A 22,416-nucleotide genomic window follows, 5' to 3' on the forward strand; every position below is an offset into this window, starting at 1 on the left:
AGTTCACCGTCATGTCCAGCAGGGGAAGTAGAAGACTGGGCCTTGTAGTTCACTGTCATGTCCAGCAGGGGAAGTAGAATTCCACTGAGTGATGAGATGGAGATAAATCCTGCGGTTGGAGGAAACTAAAGAGGAACTGGTCTATATCAGCTAGGGTTTCAGACCCAGATGAAGTCTAGTCCAGACTAACTAGTATGTTCTCCATTTCATTCGTTTTTTTAGTTCTGGACGAGGCATAATCTGGGTCCGTTAAACTGGTACCTAGAGGCAGCTCTTAACAACAGGTCTGACACACACACTGGATCAGAAGAAGACAGTTTATTGTAGCAGGTTACTGTTTAAAACATGGATGAGTCTGGAAGGAAATGACCTCATTAGGCAGGGAGGAAGTCCCACCTCTCAGAACACACACTAGGAAGAACACTTTTATAAAGAAACATCAGCTTGTTAATGACACACACACACACACACACAATTACAACCTCCCTCATACACACAGAAACACACACACACACACACACACACAATTACAACCTCCCTCATACACACAGAAACACACACACATATATATAATAAACTGCCTCCGCGTACACACACTGGAGAAGAACTGGCAGACACACACTCAGGCCCCGCTTGGCTCCTTGTGGTTCTAGTTTCTACTTCCTCCTCCAGGCTCCCTGTTCATTCAGTGGGGTTGAATCAGAGAGGGTGAAACTGGCTCTGCAGAGGGCTCAACCAGGACGCCACGTCTCAGTAGACAGTTGACTGAGGGGAGAGAGATAGGAGGGTCCCCTGGCCAGTGAACTGTGTGGTTTACAAGTCTCTAGTTCAGTCTGTTAATAGTTTGTTCAGTCAGTCTGGCTGACTAACTAATCATTGATTAATAGTTTTGTCAGTCTGCCTGACTGATCAATCAGTTATGAGTCATTAGAAGCTCCTCTCATCCAATCACGGTTTGAGCGTTTCACCAGAGTTCAGGTAGTGGTGAGCGTCCACCAATCATACCAGCTGGGCGGTTGTTTCCATGGAGCCAGGCAGCGCTCTCGGCAGCGGTCCACTTCCTGCGGTGCTTCACGTGTCATATCTTGACCCAGTCACTTCCTGGGGGCGGGGCCTTTGTGGAACAGGTAGATTGGCCTCTGGAATCCTGGGACACACACACAGTTAACACAAGTGCACAGACAGACAAACACACACAGACTGTTAACACACACACAGACTGTTAGCACACACACACACACACACACACACACACACACTTAACACAAGCACACACACAGTTAACACAAGTACACACACACACACACACACACACACACAGTTAACACACGGTTAGCACACACACAGACTGTTAACACACACACACACTGGTAACACACACACACACTGGTAACACACACACAGACTGTTAACACACACACACACTGTTAACACACACACAGACTGTTAACACACACACACACTGGTAACACACACACAGACTGTTAACACACTGTTAACACACACACAGACTGTTAGCACACACACACACACACACACACACACACTTAACACAAGCACACACACAGTTAACACAAGTACACACACACACAGTTAACACACGGTTAGCACACACACAGACTGTTAACACACACACACACTGGTAACACACACACAGACTGTTAACACACACACACACTGTTAACACACACACAGACTGTTAACACACACACACACTGGTAACACACACACAGACTGTTAACACACACACACACTGTTAACACACACACAGACTGTTAACACACACACACACTGGTAACACACACACAGACTGTTAACACACTGTTAACACACACACAGACTGTTAACACACACACACACTGTTAACACACACACACACTGGTAACACACACACACACTGTTAACACACACACACTGTTAACACACACACACTATTAACACACACACACTGTTAACACACACACACTGTTAACACACACACACTATTAACACACACACACACACACACACACTGTTAACACACACACACTGTTAACACACACACACTATTAACACACACACTGTTAACACACACACACTGTTAACACACACACTGTTAACACACACACACTGTTAACACACACACACTGTTAACACACACACACTGTTAACACACACACACTATTAACACACACACTGTTAACACACACACTGTTAACACACACACACACTGTTAACACACACACACACACACACACACACACTGTTAACACACACACACTATTAACACACACACACTATTAACACACACACTATTAACACACACACACTGTTAACACACACACTGTTAACACACACACACTATTAACACACACACACTATTAACACACACACACTATTAACACACACACTGTTAACACACACACTGTTAACACACACACACTGTTAACACATACACTATTAACACACACACACTGTTAACACACACACTATTAACACACACACTGTTAACACACACACTATTAACACACACACACTATTAACACACACACACTATTAACACACACACACTATTAACACACACACACACACACACACACACTGTTAACACACACACACACTATTAACACACACACTATTAACACACACACACTATTAACACACACACACACTATTAACACACACACACTATTAACACACACACTATTAACACACACACACTATTAACACACACACTATTAACACACACACACTATTAACACACACACACTATTAACACACACACTGTTAACACACACACACACACACACACTGTTAACACACATACACACTGTTAACACACACACTGTTAACACACACACACTATTAACACACACACTATTAACACACACACACTATTAACACACACACTATTAACACACACACACTGTTAACACACACACACTGTTAACACACACACACTATTAACACACACACACTATTAACACACACACTGTTAACACACACACACTGTTAACACACACACTGTTAACACACACACACTGTTAACACACACACACTATTAACACACACACTATTAACACACACACACTATTAACACACACACACACTGTTAACACACACACACTGTTAACACACACACTGTTAACACACACACACTGTTAACATACACACACTATTAACACACACACACTGTTAACACACACACACTGTTAACACACACACACTATTAACACACACACACTATTAACACACACACTGTTAACACACACACTGTTAACACACACACTATTAACACACACACACTGTTAACACACACACTATTAACACACACACACTGTTAACACACACACACTGTTAACACATACACTATTAACACACACACACTATTAACACACACTATTAACACACACACTGTTAACACACACACTATTAACACACACACACTGTTAACACACACACTATTAACACACACACACTGTTAACACATACACTATTAACACACACACACTATTAACACACACACACTATTAACACACACACACTGTTAACACACACACTATTAACACACACACTGTTAACACACACACTATTAACACACACACTGTTAACACACACACTATTAACACACACACACTATTAACACACACACACTATTAACACACACACACTATTAACACACACACTGTTAACACACACACTATTAACACACACACTATTAACACACACACTATTAACACACACACACTATTAACACACACACTGTTAACACATACACACTATTAACACACACACTGTTAACACACACACACTGTTAACACACACACTGTTAACACACACACACTATTAACACACACACACTATTAACACACACACTGTTAACACACACACACTATTAACACACACACTGTTAACACATACACTATTAACACACACACACTATTAACACACACACTGTTAACACACACACTGTTAACACACACACACACTATTAAAACACACACACTATTAACACACACACTGTTAACACACACACACTATTAACACACACACTGTTAACACACACACACTGTTAACACACACACTGTTAACACACACACACTGTTAACACATACACTATTAACACACACACACTGTTAACACATACACTATTAACACACACACACTGTTAACACACACACACTATTAACACACACACTGTTAACACACACACTATTAACACACACACACTATTAACACACACACTGTTAACACACACACACTGTTAACACACACACACTGTTAACACACACACACTGTTAACACACACACACTGTTAACACATACACTATTAACACACACACACTGTTAACACACACACACTATTAACACACACACTGTTAACACACACACTATTAACACACACACACTGTTAACACACACACTATTAACACACACACACTATTAACACACACACACTATTAACACACACACTGTTAACACACACACACTGTTAACACACACACTGTTAACACACACACACTGTTAACACACACACACTGTTAACACACACACACTATTAACACACACACACTGTTAACACATACACTATTAACACACACACACTATTAACACACACACTATTAACACACACACACTGTTAACACACACACTATTAACACACACACACTCTTACCACACACACACTGTTAACACACACACACTATTAACACACACACACTGTTAACACACACACACTGTTAACACACACACACTGTTAACACACACACTGTTAACACACACACTATTAACACACACACACTGTTAACACACACACTATTAACACACACACTGTTAACACACACACACTGTTAACACACACACACTATTAACACACACACACTGTTAACACACACACACTGTTAACACACACACACTATTAACACACACACTGTTAACACACACACACTATTAACACACACACACTATTAACACACACACACTGTTAACACACACACACTATTAACACACACACACACTATTAACACACACACTGTTAACACACACACACTGTTAACACACACACACTATTAACACACACACACTATTAACACACACACTGTTAACACACACACACTGTTAACACACACACACTATTAACACACACACACTGTTAACACACACACTATTAACACACACACACTATTAACACACACACACTGTTAACACACACACATTGTTAACACACACACACTGTTAACACACACACACTATTAACACACACACACTGTTAACACACACACACTGTTAACACACACACTATTAACACACACACACTGTTAACACACACACACTGTTAACACACACACTGTTAACACACACACACTGTTAACACACACAATGTTAACACACACACACTGTTAACACACACACTGTTAACACACACACACTGTTAACACACACACTGTTAACACACACACACTGTTAACACACACACTGTTAACACACACACACTGTTAACACACACACACTATTAACACACACACTGTTAACACACACACACACTGTTAACACACACACTGTTAACACACACACACACACACACACACACACACACACACACACACACACTGTTAACACACACACACTATTAACACACACACACTATTAACACACACACTGTTAACACACACACTGTTAACACACACACACACTGTTAACACACACACTGTTAACACACACACACACACACACACACACACACTGTTAACACACACACACTATTAACACACACACACTATTAACACACACACTGTTAACACACACACACTATTAACACACACACTGTTAACACACACACTATTAACACACACACACTATTAACACACACACACACACACACACACTGTTAACACACATACACACTGTTAACACACACACTATTAACACACACACACTATTAACACACACACTATTAACACACACACACTATTAACACACACACACTGTTAACACACACACACTATTAACACACACACACTATTAACACACACACTATTAACACACACACACTATTAACACACACACACTGTTAACACACACACACTATTAACACACACACACTATTAACACACACACACTATTAACACACACACTATTAACACACACACACTGTTAACACACACACTATTAACACACACACACTATTAACACACACACACTATTAACACACACACTGTTAACACACACACACACACACACACACACACTGTTAACACACATACACACTGTTAACACACACACTGTTAACACACACACACTATTAACACACACACACTGTTAACACACACACACTATTAACACACACACACTATTAACACACACACACACACTGTTAACACACACACACACTATTAACACACACACTATTAACACACACACACTATTAACACACACACACTGTTAACACACACACTGTTAACACACACACACTGTTAACACACACACACTATTAACACACACACACTTAACACACACACTATTAACACACACACACTATTAACACACACACACTGTTAACACACACACACTGTTAACACACACACACTGTTAACACACACACACTATTAACACACACACACTGTTAACACACACACACTATTAACACACACACTGTTAACACACACACTGTTAACACACACACTATTAACACACACACACTGTTAACACACACACTATTAACACACACACACTGTTAACACATACACACTGTTAACACACACACACTATTAACACACACACACTATTAACACACACACTGTTAACACACACACACTGTTAACACACACACACTGTTAACACACACACACTGTTAACACACACACACTATTAACACACACACTGTTAACACACACACACTGTTAACACACACACACTGTTAACACACACACACTATTAACACACACACACTATTAACACACACACACACTATTAACACACACACTATTAACACACACACTGTTAACACACACACTATTAACACACACACACTGTTAACACACACACTATTAACACACACACACTGTTAACACATACACTATTAACACACACACACTATTAACACACACACTGTTAACACACACACACTGTTAACACACACACACTATTAACACACACACACTATTAACACACACACACTATTAACACACACACACTGTTAACACATACACTATTAACACACACACTATTAACACACACACACTGTTAACACACACACTATTAACACACACACACTATTAACACACACACTATTAACACAAACACACTATTAACACACACACACTGTTAACACACACACTATTAACACACACACACTATTAACACACACACACTGTTAACACACACACTGTTAACACACACACTATTAACACACACACTATTAACACACACACTGTTAACACACACACTATTAACACACACACTATTAACACACACACTATTAACACACACACACTGTTAACACACACACTATTAACACACACACTATTAACACACACACTGTTAACACACACACTGTTAACACACACACTATTAACACACACACTGTTAACACACACACACTATTAACACACACACTATTAACACACACACACACTGTTAACACACACACACTATTAACACACACACTATTAACACACACACTATTAACACACACACACTGTTAACACACACACACTATTAACACACACACACTGTTAACACACACACACTATTAACACACACACACTATTAACACACACACTGTTAACACACACACACTATTAACACACACAATGTTAACACATACACTATTAACACACACACACTATTAACACACACACTGTTAACACACACACACTGTTAACACACACACTGTTAACACACACACACTGTTAACACACACACACTATTAACACACACACACTGTTAACACACACACTATTAACACACACACACTATTAACACACACACACTGTTAACACACACACACTGTTAACACACACACACTGTTAACACACACACACTATTAACACACACACACTGTTAACACACACACACTGTTAACACACACACACTATTAACACACACACTATTAACACACACACTGTTAACACACACACTGTTAACACACACACTATTAACACACACACACTGTTAACACACACACTATTAACACACACACACTGTTAACACATACACTATTAACACACACACACTATTAACACACACACTGTTAACACACACACACTGTTAACACACACACACTATTAACACACACACACTATTAACACACACACACACTATTAACACACACACTATTAACACACACACTGTTAACACACACACTATTAACACACACACACTGTTAACACACACACTATTAACACACACACACTGTTAACACATACACTATTAACACACACACACTATTAACACACACACTGTTAACACACACACACTGTTAACACACACACACTATTAACACACACACACTATTAACACACACACACTATTAACACACACACACTGTTAACACATACACTATTAACACACACACTATTAACACACACACTATTAACACACACACACTGTTAACACACACACTATTAACACACACACACTATTAACACACACACTATTAACACAAACACACTATTAACACACACACACTGTTAACACACACACTATTAACACACACACACTATTAACACACACACACTGTTAACACACACACTGTTAACACACACACTATTAACACACACACTATTAACACACACACTGTTAACACACACACTATTAACACACACACTATTAACACACACACACTATTAACACACACACACTGTTAACACACACACTATTAACACACACACTATTAACACACACACTGTTAACACACACACTATTAACACACACACTGTTAACACACACACTATTAACACACACACACTATTAACACACACACTATTAACACACACACACTATTAACACACACACTATTAACACACACACACTGTTAACACACACACACTATTAACACACACACTATTAACACACACACTATTAACACACACACACTGTTAACACACACACACTATTAACACACACACACTGTTAACACACACACACTATTAACACACACACACTATTAACACACACACTGTTAACACACACACTATTAACACACACACACTATTAACACACACACACTGTTAACACACACACACTATTAACACACACACACTGTTAACACACACACACTATTAACACACACACACTGTTAACACACACACACTGTTAACACACACACACTATTAACACACACACACTATTAACACACACACTATTAACACACACACTATTAACACACACACTATTAACACACACACACTATTAACACACACACTATTAACACACACACTGTTAACACACACACTATTAACACACACACTATTAACACACACACTGTTAACACACACACACTATTAACACACACACTGTTAACACATACACTATTAACATACACACACTATTAACACACACACACTGTTAACACACACACTGTTAACACACACACACTATTAACACACACACTATTAACACACACACTATTAACACACACACACTATTAACACACACACACTGTTAACACACACTGTTAACACACACACACTATTAACACACACACTGTTAACACACACACACACATTGTTACCTGTATCAGTCAGTAGTCTGTAACAGGTGAAGCCCACAGTAGAGGTGAGGTAACAACAGAAGTTGTCAGGTCTCAGTCTGATATCGCAGTAGTTCCTGTACGTCGTCTCCTAGGAAACACAACACATGCTGATGTCATACACTGTAGAAGTTCCAAACACCTTTCTGCTTCCTGGTATCCCTGTTATTGGGGTCCCTGGTATTGGATCCCTGGTAATGGATCCCTGGTAATGGGGTCCCTGGTATTGGATCCCTGGTATTGGGATCCCTGGTATTGGATCCCTGGTATTGGATCCCTGGTAATGGGGTCCCTGGTATTGGATCCCTGGTATTGGGATCCCTGGTGTTGTGGTCCCTGGTATTGGGGTCCCTGGTATTGGGATCCCTGGTATTGGGATCCCTGGTATTGGATCCCTGGAATTGGGATCCCTGGTATTGGATCCCTGGTGTTGGGGTCCCTGGTATTGGGGTCCCTGGTATTGGGATCCCTGGTATTGGATCCCTGGTGTTGGGATCCCTGGTATTGGGGTCCCTGGTATTGGATCCCTGGTATTGGATCCCTGGTAATGGGGTCCCTGGTAATGGGATCCCTGGTGTTGTGGTCCCTGGTATTGGGGTCCCTGGTATTGGGATCCCTGGTATTGGGATCCCTGGTATTGGATCCCTGGAATTGGGATCCCTGGTATTGGATCCCTGGTGTTGGGGTCCCTGGTATTGGGGTCCCTGGTATTGGGATCCCTGGTATTGGGGTCCCTGGTGTTGGGATCCCTGGTGTTGGATCCCTGGTAATGGGGTCCCTGGTATTGGGATCCCTGGTAATGGGGTCCCTGGTATTGGGATCCCTGGTGTTGGGATCCCTGGTGTTGGGGTCCCTGGTATTGGGATCCCTGGTATTGGGGTCCCTGGTATTGGGATCCCTGGTGTTGGGATCCCTGGTATTGGGGTCCCTGGTATTGGGGTCCCTGGTATTGGGATCCCTGGTATTGGGGTCCCTGTTATTGGATCCCTGGTATTGTGGTCCCTGGTATTGGGATCCCTGGTATTGGGATCCCTGGTATTGGGGTCCCTGGTATTGGGATCCCTGGTATTGGGGTCCCTGGTATTGGGATCCCTGGTATTGGGGTCCCTGGTGTTGGGATCCCTGGTATTGGGGTCCCTGGTATTGGGGTCCCTGGTATTGGGATCCCTGGTATTGGGGTCCCTGGTATTGGGGTCCCTGGTATTGGGATCCCTGGTATTGGGATCCCTGGTATTGGATCCCTGGTGTTGGGATCCCTGGTATTGGGGTCCCTGGTCTTGGATCCCTGGTATTGGATCCCTGGTAATGGGGTCCCTGGTATTGGATCCCTGGTATTGGGATCCCTGGTGTTGTGGTCCCTGGTATTGTGGTCCCTGGTATTGGGGTCCCTGGTATTGGGATCCCTGGTATTGGGATCCCTGGTATTGGGATCCCTGGTATTGGATCCCTGGAATTGGGATCCCTGGTATTGGATCCCTGGTGTTGGGGTCCCTGGTATTGGGGTCCCTGGTATTGGGATCCCTGGTATTGGGGTCCCTGGTGTTGGGATCCCTGGTGTTGGATCCCTGGTAATGGGGTCCCTGGTATTGGGATCCCTGGTAATGGGGTCCCTGGTATTGGGATCCCTGGTGTTGGGATCCCTGGTGTTGGGGTCCCTGGTATTGGGATCCCTGGTATTGGGGTCCCTGGTATTGGGGTCCCTGGTATTGGGATCCCTGGTGTTGGGGTCCCTGGTATTGGGATCCCTGGTATTGGGGTCCCTGGTATTGGGGTCCCTGGTATTGGGATCCCTGGTATTGGGGTCCCTGTTATTGGATCCCTGGTATTGTGGTCCCTGGTATTGGGGTCCCTGGTATTGGGATCCCTGGTATTGGGGTCCCTGGTATTGGGATCCCTGGTATTGGGGTCCCTGGTATTGGGATCCCTGGTATTGGGATCCCTGGTGTTGGGATCCCTGGTATTGGGGTCCCTGGTATTGGGGTCCCTGGTATTGGGATCCCTGGTATTGGGGTCCCTGGTATTGGGGTCCCTGGTATTGGGATCCCTGGTATTGGGATCCCTGGTATTGGGGTCCCTGGTATTGGGGTTCCTGGTATTGGATCCCTGGTATTGGGATCCCTGGTGTTGGGATCCCTGGTGTTGGGATCCCTGGTATTGGGGTCCCTGGTATTGGGATCCCTGGTATTGGGGTCCCTGGTATTGGGATCCCTGGTATTGGGGTCCCTGGTACTGGGGTCCCTGGTATTGGGGTCCCTGGTATTGGGGTCCCTGGTATTGGGAACCCTGGTATTGGGGTCCCTGGTATTGGGGTCCCTGTTATTGGATCCCTGGTATTGGGATCCCTGGTATTTGGGTCCCTGGTATTGGGGTCCCTGGTATTGGGATCCCTGGTATTGGGATCCCTGGTATTGGGATTGGGGTCCCTGGTATTGGGGTCCCTGGTATTGGGGTCCCTGGTGTTGGGGTCCCTGGTGTTGGGGTCCCTGGTATTGGGATCCCTGGTATTGGGGTCCCTGGTATTGGGATCCCTGGTATTGGGATCCCTGGTGTTGGGATCCCTGGTATTGGGGTCCCTGGTATTGGGGTCCCTGGTATTGGGGTCCCTGGTGTTGGGGTCCCTGGTGTTGGGGTCCCTGGTATTGGGATCCCTGGTATTGGGGTCCCTGGTATTGGGGTCCCTGGTATTGGGGTCCCTGGTGTTGGGATCCCTGGTGTAGGGGTCCCTGTACGATCAACCTGGACTCAAGTCAAATGATGTCTATAGCTCCCTGTGTGTGTGTGTGTACCGTGATGGTGTGTGTGTGTGTACCGTGATGGTGTGTGTGTGTACCGTGATGGTGTGTGTGTGTGTGTACCGTGATGTTGTGTGTGTGTGTACCGTGATGGTGTGTGTGTGTTTACCGTGATGGTGTGTGTGTACCGTGATGGTGTGTGTGTGTGTACCGTGATGGTGTGTGTGTGTGTACTGTGATGGTGTGTGTGTGTGTACCGTGGTGTGTGTGTACTGTGGTGTGTGTGTTCCGTGTGTTCCGTGGTGTGTGTGTTCCGTGGTGTGTGTGTTCCGTGGTGTGTGTGTTCCGTGGTGTGTGTGTACCGTGGTGTGTGTGTTCCGTGGTGTGTGTGTACCGTGGTGTGTGTGTACCGTGGTGTGTGTGTTCCGTGTGTTCCGTGGTGTGTGTGTTCCGTGGTGTGTGTGTTCCGTGGTGTGTGTGTACCGTGGTGTGTGTGTTCCGTGTGTTCCGTGGTGTGTGTGTTCCGTGGTGTGTGTGTTCCGTGTGTTCCGTGGTGTGTGTGTTCCGTGGTGTGTGTGTTCCGTGGTGTGTGTGTACCGTGGTGTGTGTGTTCCGTGTGTACCGTGGTGTGTGTGTACCGTGGTGTGTGTGTACCGTGGTGTGTGTGTTCCGTGTGTTCCGTGGTGTGTGTGTTCCGTGGTGTGTGTGTTCCGTGGTGTGTGTGTACCGTGGTGTGTGTGTTCCGTGTGTTCCGTGGTGTGTGTGTTCCGTGGTGTGTGTGTTCCGTGTGTTCCGTGGTGTGTGTGTTCCGTGGTGTGTGTGTTCCGTGGTGTGTGTGTTCCGTGTGTTCCGTGGTGTGTGTGTTCCGTGTGTTCCGTGGTGTGTGTGTACCGTGATGTTCTTGCTGCGGCAGTAGGAGCTCCAGGGTTGTGGTTCCAGGAGGAGAATGCCACCTGGTCGTAGGTGTGTATAGATCTGTCTGAACATTCTGACCACTCCCCCGTCGCCACCGTGCAGTTGGACCCACTTGGTCACGCCCAGACACAGGATGACATCATATCCTGCGGTGACGTCGTCACCATGGGGACATAGTTCTCGGTCCTCCATGTAATCACCCTAGGAAACAGACAAGGGTAGGAACACACTGTGACGTGGTGTTAAGGATTGGGAAGGGTTAGGGGTTAGGGGTTAGGGTTAGGGGTTAGGGTTTAAGGGTTAGGGAAGCTGATGCTACATCTGTACCGAGTGGAAACGTCACCACAAGGTAACAGTGCCAACCTAAAGAGTAGGGGTTAGAGAGTAGAGAGTAGGGGTTAGAGTGTAGGGGTTAGAGAGTAGAGAGTAGGGGTTAGAGAGTAGAGAGTAGGGGTTAGAGAGTAGGGGTTAGAGAGTAGAGAGTAGGGGTTAGAGAGTAGGGGTTAGAGAGTAGAGAGTAGGGGTTAGAGAGTAGAGAGTAGGGGTTAGAGAGTAGAGAGTAGGGGTTAGAGTGTAGAGAGTAGGGGTTAGAGAGTAGAGAGTAGGGGTTAGAGAGTAGAGAGTAGAGAGTAGGGATAAGAGAGCAGGGGTTAGAGAGTAGAGAGTAGGGGTTTGAGAGTAGAGAGTAGGGGTTAGAGAGTAGAGGGTAGGGGTAAGAGAGTAGGGTTTAGAGAGTAGAGAGTAGGGGTTGGAGAGTAGGGGTTAGAGAGTAGGGGTTAGAGTGTAGCGATTAGAGAGTAGAGAGTAGGGGTTAGAGTGTAGAGAGTAGGGGTTAGAGAGTAGAGAGTAGGGGTTGGAGAGTAGGGGTTAGAGAGTAGAGAGTAGGGGTTAGAGTGTAGAGAGTAGGGGTTAGAGAGTAGAGAGTAGGGGTTGGAGAGTAGGGGTTAGAGAGTAGAGAGTAGGGGTTAGAGTGTAGAGAGTAGGGAGTAGAGAGTAGGGGCTAGAGAGTAGGGGTTAGAGAGTAGAGAGTAGAGAGTAGGGGTTAGAGAGTAGAGAGTAGGGGTTTAGAGAGTAGAGAGTAGGGATAAGAGAGTAGAGAGTAGGGATAAGAGAGTAGGGGTTAGAGAGTAGAGAGTAGGGGTTTGAGAGTAGAGGGTAGGGGTAAGAGAGTAGGGGTTAGAGAGTAGAGAGTAGGGGTTGGAGAGTAGAGAGTAGGGGTTAGAGAGTAGGGGTTAGAGAGTAGAGAGTAGGGGTTAGAGTGTAGAGAGTAGGGGTTAGAGAGTAGAGAGTAGGGGTTAGAGAGTAGAGAGTAGGGGTAAGAGAGTAGAGAGTAGGGGTTAGAGAGTAGAGAGTAGGGGTTAGAGAGTAGAGAGTATGGGTTAGAGAGTAGAGAGTAGGGGTTAGAGAGTAGGGGTTAGAGAGTAGAGAGTAGGGGTTAGAGTGTAGAGAGTAGGGGTTAGAGAGTAGAGAGTAGGGGTTAGAGAGTAGAGAGTAGGGGTTAGAGAGTAGAGAGTAGGGGTAAGAGAGTAGAGAGTAGGGGTTTGAGAGTAGAGAGTAGGGGTTAGAGAGTAGAGAGTAGGGGTTGGAGAGTAGGGTTAGAGAGTAGAGAGTAGGGGTTGGAGAGTAGGGGTTAGAGAGTAGAGAGTAGGGGTTGGAGAGTAGGGGTTAGAGAGTAGGGGTTAGAGAGTAGGGATTAGAGAGTAGGGGTTAGAGTGTAGGGGTTAGAGAGTAGAGAGTAGGGGTTGGAGAGTAGAGAGTAGGGGTTGGAGAGTAGGGGTTAGAGAGTAGGGATTAGAGAGTAGGGGTTAGAGAGTAGGGGTTAGAGAGTAGGGGTTGGAGAGTAGGGGTTAGAGAGTAGGGGTTGGAGAGTAGAGAGTAGGGGTTGGAGAGTAGGGGTTAGAGTGTAGGGGTTAGAGAGTAGAGAGTAGGGGTTAGAGAGTAGGGGTTGGAGAGTAGGGGTTGGAGAGTAGGGGTTGGAGAGTAGGGGTTAGAGAGTAGGGATTAGAGAGTAGGGATTAGAGAGTAGGGGTTGGAGAGTAGGGGTTGGAGAGTAGGGGTTGGAGATTAGGGGTTAGAGAGTAGGGGTTAGAGAGTAGGGGTTGGAGAGTAGGGGTTGGAGATTAGGGGTTAGAGAGTAGGGGTTAGAGAGTAGCGGTTGGAGAGTAGGGGTTAGAGAGTAGGGGTTAGAGAGTAGGGGTTAGAGAGTAGGGGTCAGAGAGTAGCGGTCAGAGAGTATGGGTTGGAGAGTAGGGGTTGGAGATTAGGGTTGGAGAGTAGGGGTTAGAGAGTAGGGGTTAGAGAGTAGGGGTTAGAGAGTAGGGGTTGAGAGTAGGGGTTAGAGAGTAGCGGTTGGAGAGTAGGGGTTAGAGAGTAGGGGTTAGAGAGTAGGGGTTGGAGAGTAGGGGTTGGAGAGTAGGGGTTGGAGAGTAGGGGTTGGAGATTAGGGGTTAGAGAGTAGGGGTTGGAGAGTAGAGAGTAGGGGTTAGAGAGTAGGGGTTAGAGATTAGGGTTAGAGAGTAGGGGTTGGAGAGTAGAGAGTAGGGGTTAGAGATTAGGGGTTGGAGAGTAGAGAGTAGGGGTTGGAGATTAGGGGTTAGAGAGTAGGGGTTGGAGAGTAGAGAGTAGGGGTTGGATATTAGGGGTTAGAGAGTAGGGGTTGGAGAGTAGAGAGTAGGGGTTGGAGAGTAGAGAGTAGGGGTTGGAGATTAGGGGTTAGAGAGTAGGGGTTGGAGAGTAGAGAGTAGCGGTTAGAGAGTAGCGGTTAGAGAGTAGCGGTTAGAGAGTAGCGGTTGGAGAGTAGGGGTTAGAGAGTAGGGGTTGGAGATTAGGGTTGGAGATTAGGGGTTAGAGAGTAGGGGTTGGAGATTAGGGGTTGGAGGGTAGGGGTTGGAGATTAGGGGTTGGAGAGTAGGGGTTAGAGAGTAGGGGTTGGAGAGTAGAGGTTGGAGAGTAGGGGTTAGAGAGTAGAGGTTGGAGAGTAGAGGTTGGTGAGTAGGGGTTAGAGAGTAGGGGTTGGAGAGTAGGGGTTGGAGAGTAGGGGTTAGAGAGTAGAGGTTGGAGAGTAGGGGTTAGAGAGTAGAGGTTGGAGAGTAGAGGTTGGAGAGTAGGGGTTAGAGAGTAGGGGTTGGAGAGTAGGGGTTGGAGAGTAGGGGTTAGAGAGTAGAGAGTAGGGGTTGGAGAGTAGGGGTTAGAGAGTAGGGGTTAGAGAGTAGGGGTTAGAGAGTAGGGGTTGGAGAGTAGGGGTTGGAGAGTAGGGGTTAGAGAGTAGAGAGTAGGGGTTGGAGAGTAGGGGTTAGAGAGTAGGGGTTAGAGAGTAGGGGTTAGAGAGTAGGGGTTAGAGAGTAGGGGTTGGAGAGTAGGGGTTGGAGAGTAGGGGTTAGAGACTAGAGAGTAGGGGTTGGAGAGTAGGGGTTAGAGAGTAGGGGTTAGAGAGTAGGGGTTAGAGATTAGGGCTAGAGATTAGGGGTTGGAGATTAGGGGTTAGAGAGTAGGGGTTAGAGAGTAGGGGTTAGAGAGTAGGGGTTAGAGAGTAGGGTTAGAGAGTAGAGAGTAGAGAGTAGGGGTTAGAGATTAGGGGTTAGAGAGTAGCGGTTAGAGAGTAGAGGTTGGAGAGTAGGGGTTAGAGAGTAGCGGTTAGAGAGTAGGGGTTGGAGATTAGGGGTTGGAGAGTAGCGGTTAGAGAGTAGAGGTTAGAGAGTAGAGGTTGGAGAGTAGGGGTTAGAGAGTAGCGGTTAGAGAGTAGAGGTTAGAGAGTAGCGGTTAGAGAGTAGCGGTTAGAGAGTAGAGGTTGGAGAGTAGGGGTTAGAGAGTAGAGGTTGGAGAGTAGAGGTTGGAGAGTAGGGGTTAGAGAGTAGCGGTTAGAGAGTAGGGGTTAGGAGGTAGATTTGGAATAGGGTGTCAGTATAAATCAGAGAAGTAAACAGACTTGATGGAAATAAACATTACAGAGCAACACTATCTGATTGAGAGAGATAGAGGCAGTAACGCAGAAGAACTTTCTAACTTTATGTTGGTTAAGAGTGAAATTAACGAGATGAAATTAGTCAAATGGTACAATTGAAGATCAATACAGGAGGAAAGGATTGACAGAGTTAAAAGACCTGTCTAGATAGCTACATTCATATTGTCAATTAGCTTACTGGCTAGCTCCAACTGTTTTACTGGTAGTAACCATAGCAACACGGCCACTGAGGCGGCTAGCAGCGCTAGCAGAGACTGAGAGACTTCCTCCCCGTTTTGTTCTTGGAATTTCCAGTCCAAATCAAATCAGAGAAAAGGAAGAATCAACGTTAACAACAGAATTCAGAGAACCCAGTATGCTGACTGCTCACACAACAGGACTGTTACAAACCTGTTATCAGCCTGGGCAGTGGGGCTGCACTCAGCTCTGTTGTGCAGGACTTCCCCCACCCTGGGATAGATGGAGGAAACCAAAAACGACAGCACCCCGACCTCTCCCCTCAGGCACCACCAGCAGCAACCCAGACCCACACAACAGGTCTGTCCTCCCCCCTGCCTGCCTACCAACACCAGAGCCATGACCACCTCTAGACTGCTGAGAGACAGGCTGGCTCTGTTAGAGGTATGGGTTACTGAGCTGAAGGAGCAGCCCCCCCCTCCATGTACACAGACCCTGTGTACCCCAACCACAGACACCCCTCCATGTACACAGACCCTGTGTACCCCAGCCACAGATCGTAAACCCACAACTCTGGTAAAACCCACTGATGTGGCCATCCTCATTGATTCAAATGGGAAATTCATAGAGGAAAAACTCTTCTCCCGCCACGAGGTGTCCCAAAAAACACAGGATGCACTCCACATCCTGTCCCAGCCTGACTTTGGCACAGCAGGCCACATTATTATTCACACCGGCACCAACAACCTGCGAGAGGAGCAGGAGAGAGGAGGGTCAACAGAGTAGCAGAGAGGGTCTCTGGGCGGTTCCCCCACATCACCATCTCCACTCTGCGAGAGGAGCAGGAGAGAGGAGGGTCAACAGAGTAGCAGAGAGGGTCTCTGGGCGGTTCCCCAACATCTCCATCTCCACTCTGCGAGAGGAGCAGGAGAGAGGAGGGTCAACAGAGTAGCAGAGAGGGTCTCTGGGCGGTTCCCCCACATCACCATCTCCACTCCACTTTCATCTCCGTACCAGAGGGTGTGGCCTACTCCAGAACGTACACGTTGCTCACCACCCAACAATCACCCCAGAGCATCTGCACGACCACTCCCACCTGAGGAAGGAGACAGGATGTTTGCCAAGTCTCTAAAGGACGTGGCACTTGGTAGACAAACACCCCCACCTCTACCAGACTGGACCGGGCCCAGTCTACTACCCCACACCAGACCCCCACCTCTACCAGACTGGCCCGGGCCCAGTCTACTACCCCACACCAGACCCCCACCTCTACCAGACTGGACCGGGCCCAGTCTACTACCCCACACCAGACCCCCACCTCTACCAGACTGGCCCGGGCCCAGTCTACTACCCAACACCAGACCCCCACCTCTACCAGACTGGACCGGGCCCAGTCTACTACCCCACACCAGACCCCCACCTCTACCAGACTGGCCCGGGCCCAGTCTACTACCCCACACCAGACCCCCACCTCTACCAGACTGGACCGGGCCCAGTCTACTACCCCACACCAGACCCCCACCTCTACCAGACTGGCCCGGGCCCAGTCTACTACCCCACACCAGACCCCCACCTCTACCAGACTGGACCGGGCCCAGTCTACTACCCCACACCAGACCCCCACCTCTACCAGACTGGCCCGGGCCCAGTCTACTACCCCACACCAGACCCCCACCTCTACCAGACTGGACCGGGCCCAGTCTACTACCCCACACCAGACCCCCACCTCTACCAGACTGGACCGGGCCCAGTCTACTACCCCACACCAGACCCCCACCTCTACCAGACTGGACAAAATACAGTTACTACTGAGTTGTTCAGAGAGATAGAGATAAACAGCACAGTCCAAAATACAGTAACTACTAACTACTGAGTTGTTCAGCGAGATAAACAAGACAGTCCAAAATACAGTAACTACTGAGTTGTTCAGCGAGATAAACAAGACAGTCCAAAATACAGTAACTACTGAGTTGTTCAGAGAGATAAACAAGACAGTCCAAAATACAGTAACTACTGAGTTGTTCAGCGAGATAAACAAGACAGTCCAAAATACAGTAACTACTGAGTTCTTCAGAGAGATAAACAAGACAGTCCAAAATACAGTAACTACTGAGTTGTTCAGAGAGATAGAGATAAACAGCACAGTCCAAAATACAGTAACTACTAACTACTGAATTGTTCAGCGAGATAAACAAGACAGTCCAAAATACAGTAACTACTGAGTTGTTCAGCGAGATAAACAAGACAGTCCAAAATACAGTAACTACTGAGTTGTTCAGAGAGATAAACAAGACAGTCCAAAATACAGTAACTACTGAGTTGTTCAGAGAGATAGAGATAAACAGCACAGTCCAAAATACAGTAACTACTAACTACTGAATTGTTCAGCGAGATAAACAAGACAGTCCAAAATACAGTAACGACTGAGTTGTTCAGAGAGATAAACAGCACAGTCCAAAATACAGTAACTACTGAGTTGTTCAGAGAGATAAACAGCACAGTCCAAAATACAGTAACTACTGAGTTGTTCAGAGAGACAAACAGCACAGTCCAAAATACAGTAACTACTGAGTTGTTCAGAGAGATAAACAAACAGTCCAAAATACAGTAACTACTGAGTTCTTCAGAGAGATAAACAAGACAGTCCAAAATACAGTAACTACTGAGTTCTTCAGAGAGATAGAGATAAACAAGACAGTCCAAAATACAGTAACTACTAACTACTGAGTTGTTCAGCGAGATAAACAAGACAGTCCAAAATACAGTAACTACTGAGCTGTTCAGAGAGATAAACAGCACAGTCCAAAATACAGTAACTACTGAGTTGTTCAGAGAGATAGAGATGAACAAGACAGTCTAAAATACAGTAACTACTGAGTTGTTCAGAGAGATAAACAAGACAGTCCAAAATACAGTAACTACTGAGTTGTTCAGAGAGATAAACAAGACAGTCCAAAATACAGTAACTACTGAGTTGTTCAGAGAGATAGAGATGAACAAGACAGTCTAAAATACAGTAACTACTGAGTTGTTCAGAGAGATAAACAAGACAGTCCAAAATACAGTAACTACTGAGTTATTCAGAGTGCAATAAACAGGACAGCCCTAAATACAGTAACTCCTAACTACTGCGTTGTTTCTACAGGACAGTAGAAATAATTTATTTTAGCACAATAGCTGTGTCTGTGTTTAGTGCAGATGTATTGGAGGAGCTGTTCTCTGAGGTCCTCCGCTCAGCTGTCCTGCTGTTGGGCCCTGTGGAGTGGAGGGGAGCCAGTTCTGGGCCCTGGGTTGTCCTCTCTGGTCTGGTGTGGGGTAGTAGGCTGGGGCCGGTCCAGCCTGATGGAGGTGGCAAAGCTCAGGTGGTGGGTGGGGCCTGTGGGGTGCGCTGGGTCTTACCCCTGCTCTCTACTCTCTAGCCCCTACTCTCTACTCCATAACCCCTACTCTCTACTCTTTAACCCCTACTCTCTACTCTCTAACCCCTACTCTCCACTCTCTAACCCCTACTCTCTACCCCTACTCTCTAGCCCCTACCCTCTACTCTCTAGCCCCTACCATCTAGCCCCTACCCTCTAGCCCCTAATCTCTACTATCTAGCCCCTACTCTCTAATCTCTAGCCCCTAATCTCTACTCTCTACCCCCTACTCTCTAGCCCCTACCCTCTACTCTCTAGCCCCTACCCTCTAGCCCCTACTCTCTAATCCCTACTCTCTAACCCCTACTCTCTACTCTCTAACCCCTACTCTCTAACCCCTACTCTCTACTCTCTAACCCCTACTCTCTAACCCCTACTCTCTACTCTCTAGCCCCTACTCTCTACTCTCTAACCCCTACTCTCTAACCCCTACTCTCTAACCCCTACTCTCTACTCTCTAGCTCCTCTCTACTCTCTAGCCCCTAATCTCTAGCTCCTACTCTCTAGCCCCTACTCTCTAGACCCTACTCTCTAACCCCTACCCTCTAATCTCTACTCTCTAGCCCCTACTATCTACCTTCTAGCCCCTACCCTCTACTCTCTAGACCCTACCCTCTACTCTCTAGCCCCTACCCTCTACTCTCTAGCCCCTACCCTCTACTCTCTAGCCCCTACCCTCTACTCTCTAACCCCTACTCTCTACACTCTAGCCCCTACCCTCTACTCTCTAGACCCTACCCTCTACTCTCTAGCCCCTACTCTCTACTCTCTAGACCCTACCCTCTACTCTCTAGCCCCTACTCTCTACTCTCTAGCCCCTACCCTCTACTCTCTAACCCCTACTCTCTAACCCCTACTCTCTAACCCCTACTCTCTACTCTCTAGCCCCTACTCTCTAACCCCTAATCTCTAGCCCCTACTCTCTAGCCCCTAATATCTACTCTCTAGCCCCTACCCTCTAGCCCCTACTCTCTACTCTCTAACCCCTACTCTCTACTCTCTAACCCCTACTCTCCAACCCCTACTCTCTACTCTCTAACCTCTACTCTCTAACCCCTACTCTCTAACCCCTACTCTCTAACCTCTACTCTCTACTCTCTAACCCCTACTCTCTAACCCCTACTCTCTACTCTCTAACCCCTACTCTCCAACCCCTACTCTCTAACCTCTACTCTCTAACCCTCTCTACCCCTCTCTAACCCCTAATCTCCAACCCCTAATCTCCAACCCCTACTCTCCCCTAACCCCTACTCTCTAACCCCCTACTCTCTAACCCCTACTCTCTAACCCCTACTCTCTAACCCCTACTACTCTAACCCCTACTCTCTCTAACCCCTACTCTCTAACCCCTACTCTAACCCCTACTCTCTAACCCCTACTTCTCTACTCTCTAACCCCTACTCTCTACTCTAACCCCTACTCTCTACTCTCCCCTACCCCTACTCTCTAACCCCTACTCTCTACTCTCTAACCCCTACTCTC

General features: G+C 46.1%; 1 protein-coding gene across 3 annotated transcripts in view; it reads right to left on the reverse strand.

Moving 5' to 3' along the window:
• Positions 1–303: 303 nt before the first annotated feature.
• mepceb (methylphosphate capping enzyme b) overlaps positions 304–22,416 on the reverse strand; it is a 50,792-nt gene continuing 28,679 nt past the window's right edge. For all 3 annotated transcript variants that reach the window (XM_065022046.1, XM_065022048.1, XM_065022047.1), the window contains exons 3-5: positions 13,354–13,578; positions 9,713–9,821; positions 304–1,147 (exon numbers count right to left, since the gene is read on the reverse strand). In XM_065022046.1, the coding sequence (XP_064878118.1) occupies positions 1,095–1,147; positions 9,713–9,821; positions 13,354–13,578 (387 nt within the window). In that variant the 3' untranslated portion in view covers positions 304–1,094. The remainder of the gene's footprint in view (positions 1,148–9,712; positions 9,822–13,353; positions 13,579–22,416) is intronic.

The sequence above is a fragment of the Oncorhynchus nerka genome, linkage group LG8, assembly GCF_034236695.1.
Source record: "Oncorhynchus nerka isolate Pitt River linkage group LG8, Oner_Uvic_2.0, whole genome shotgun sequence".
NCBI lineage: Eukaryota > Metazoa > Chordata > Actinopteri > Salmoniformes > Salmonidae > Oncorhynchus > Oncorhynchus nerka.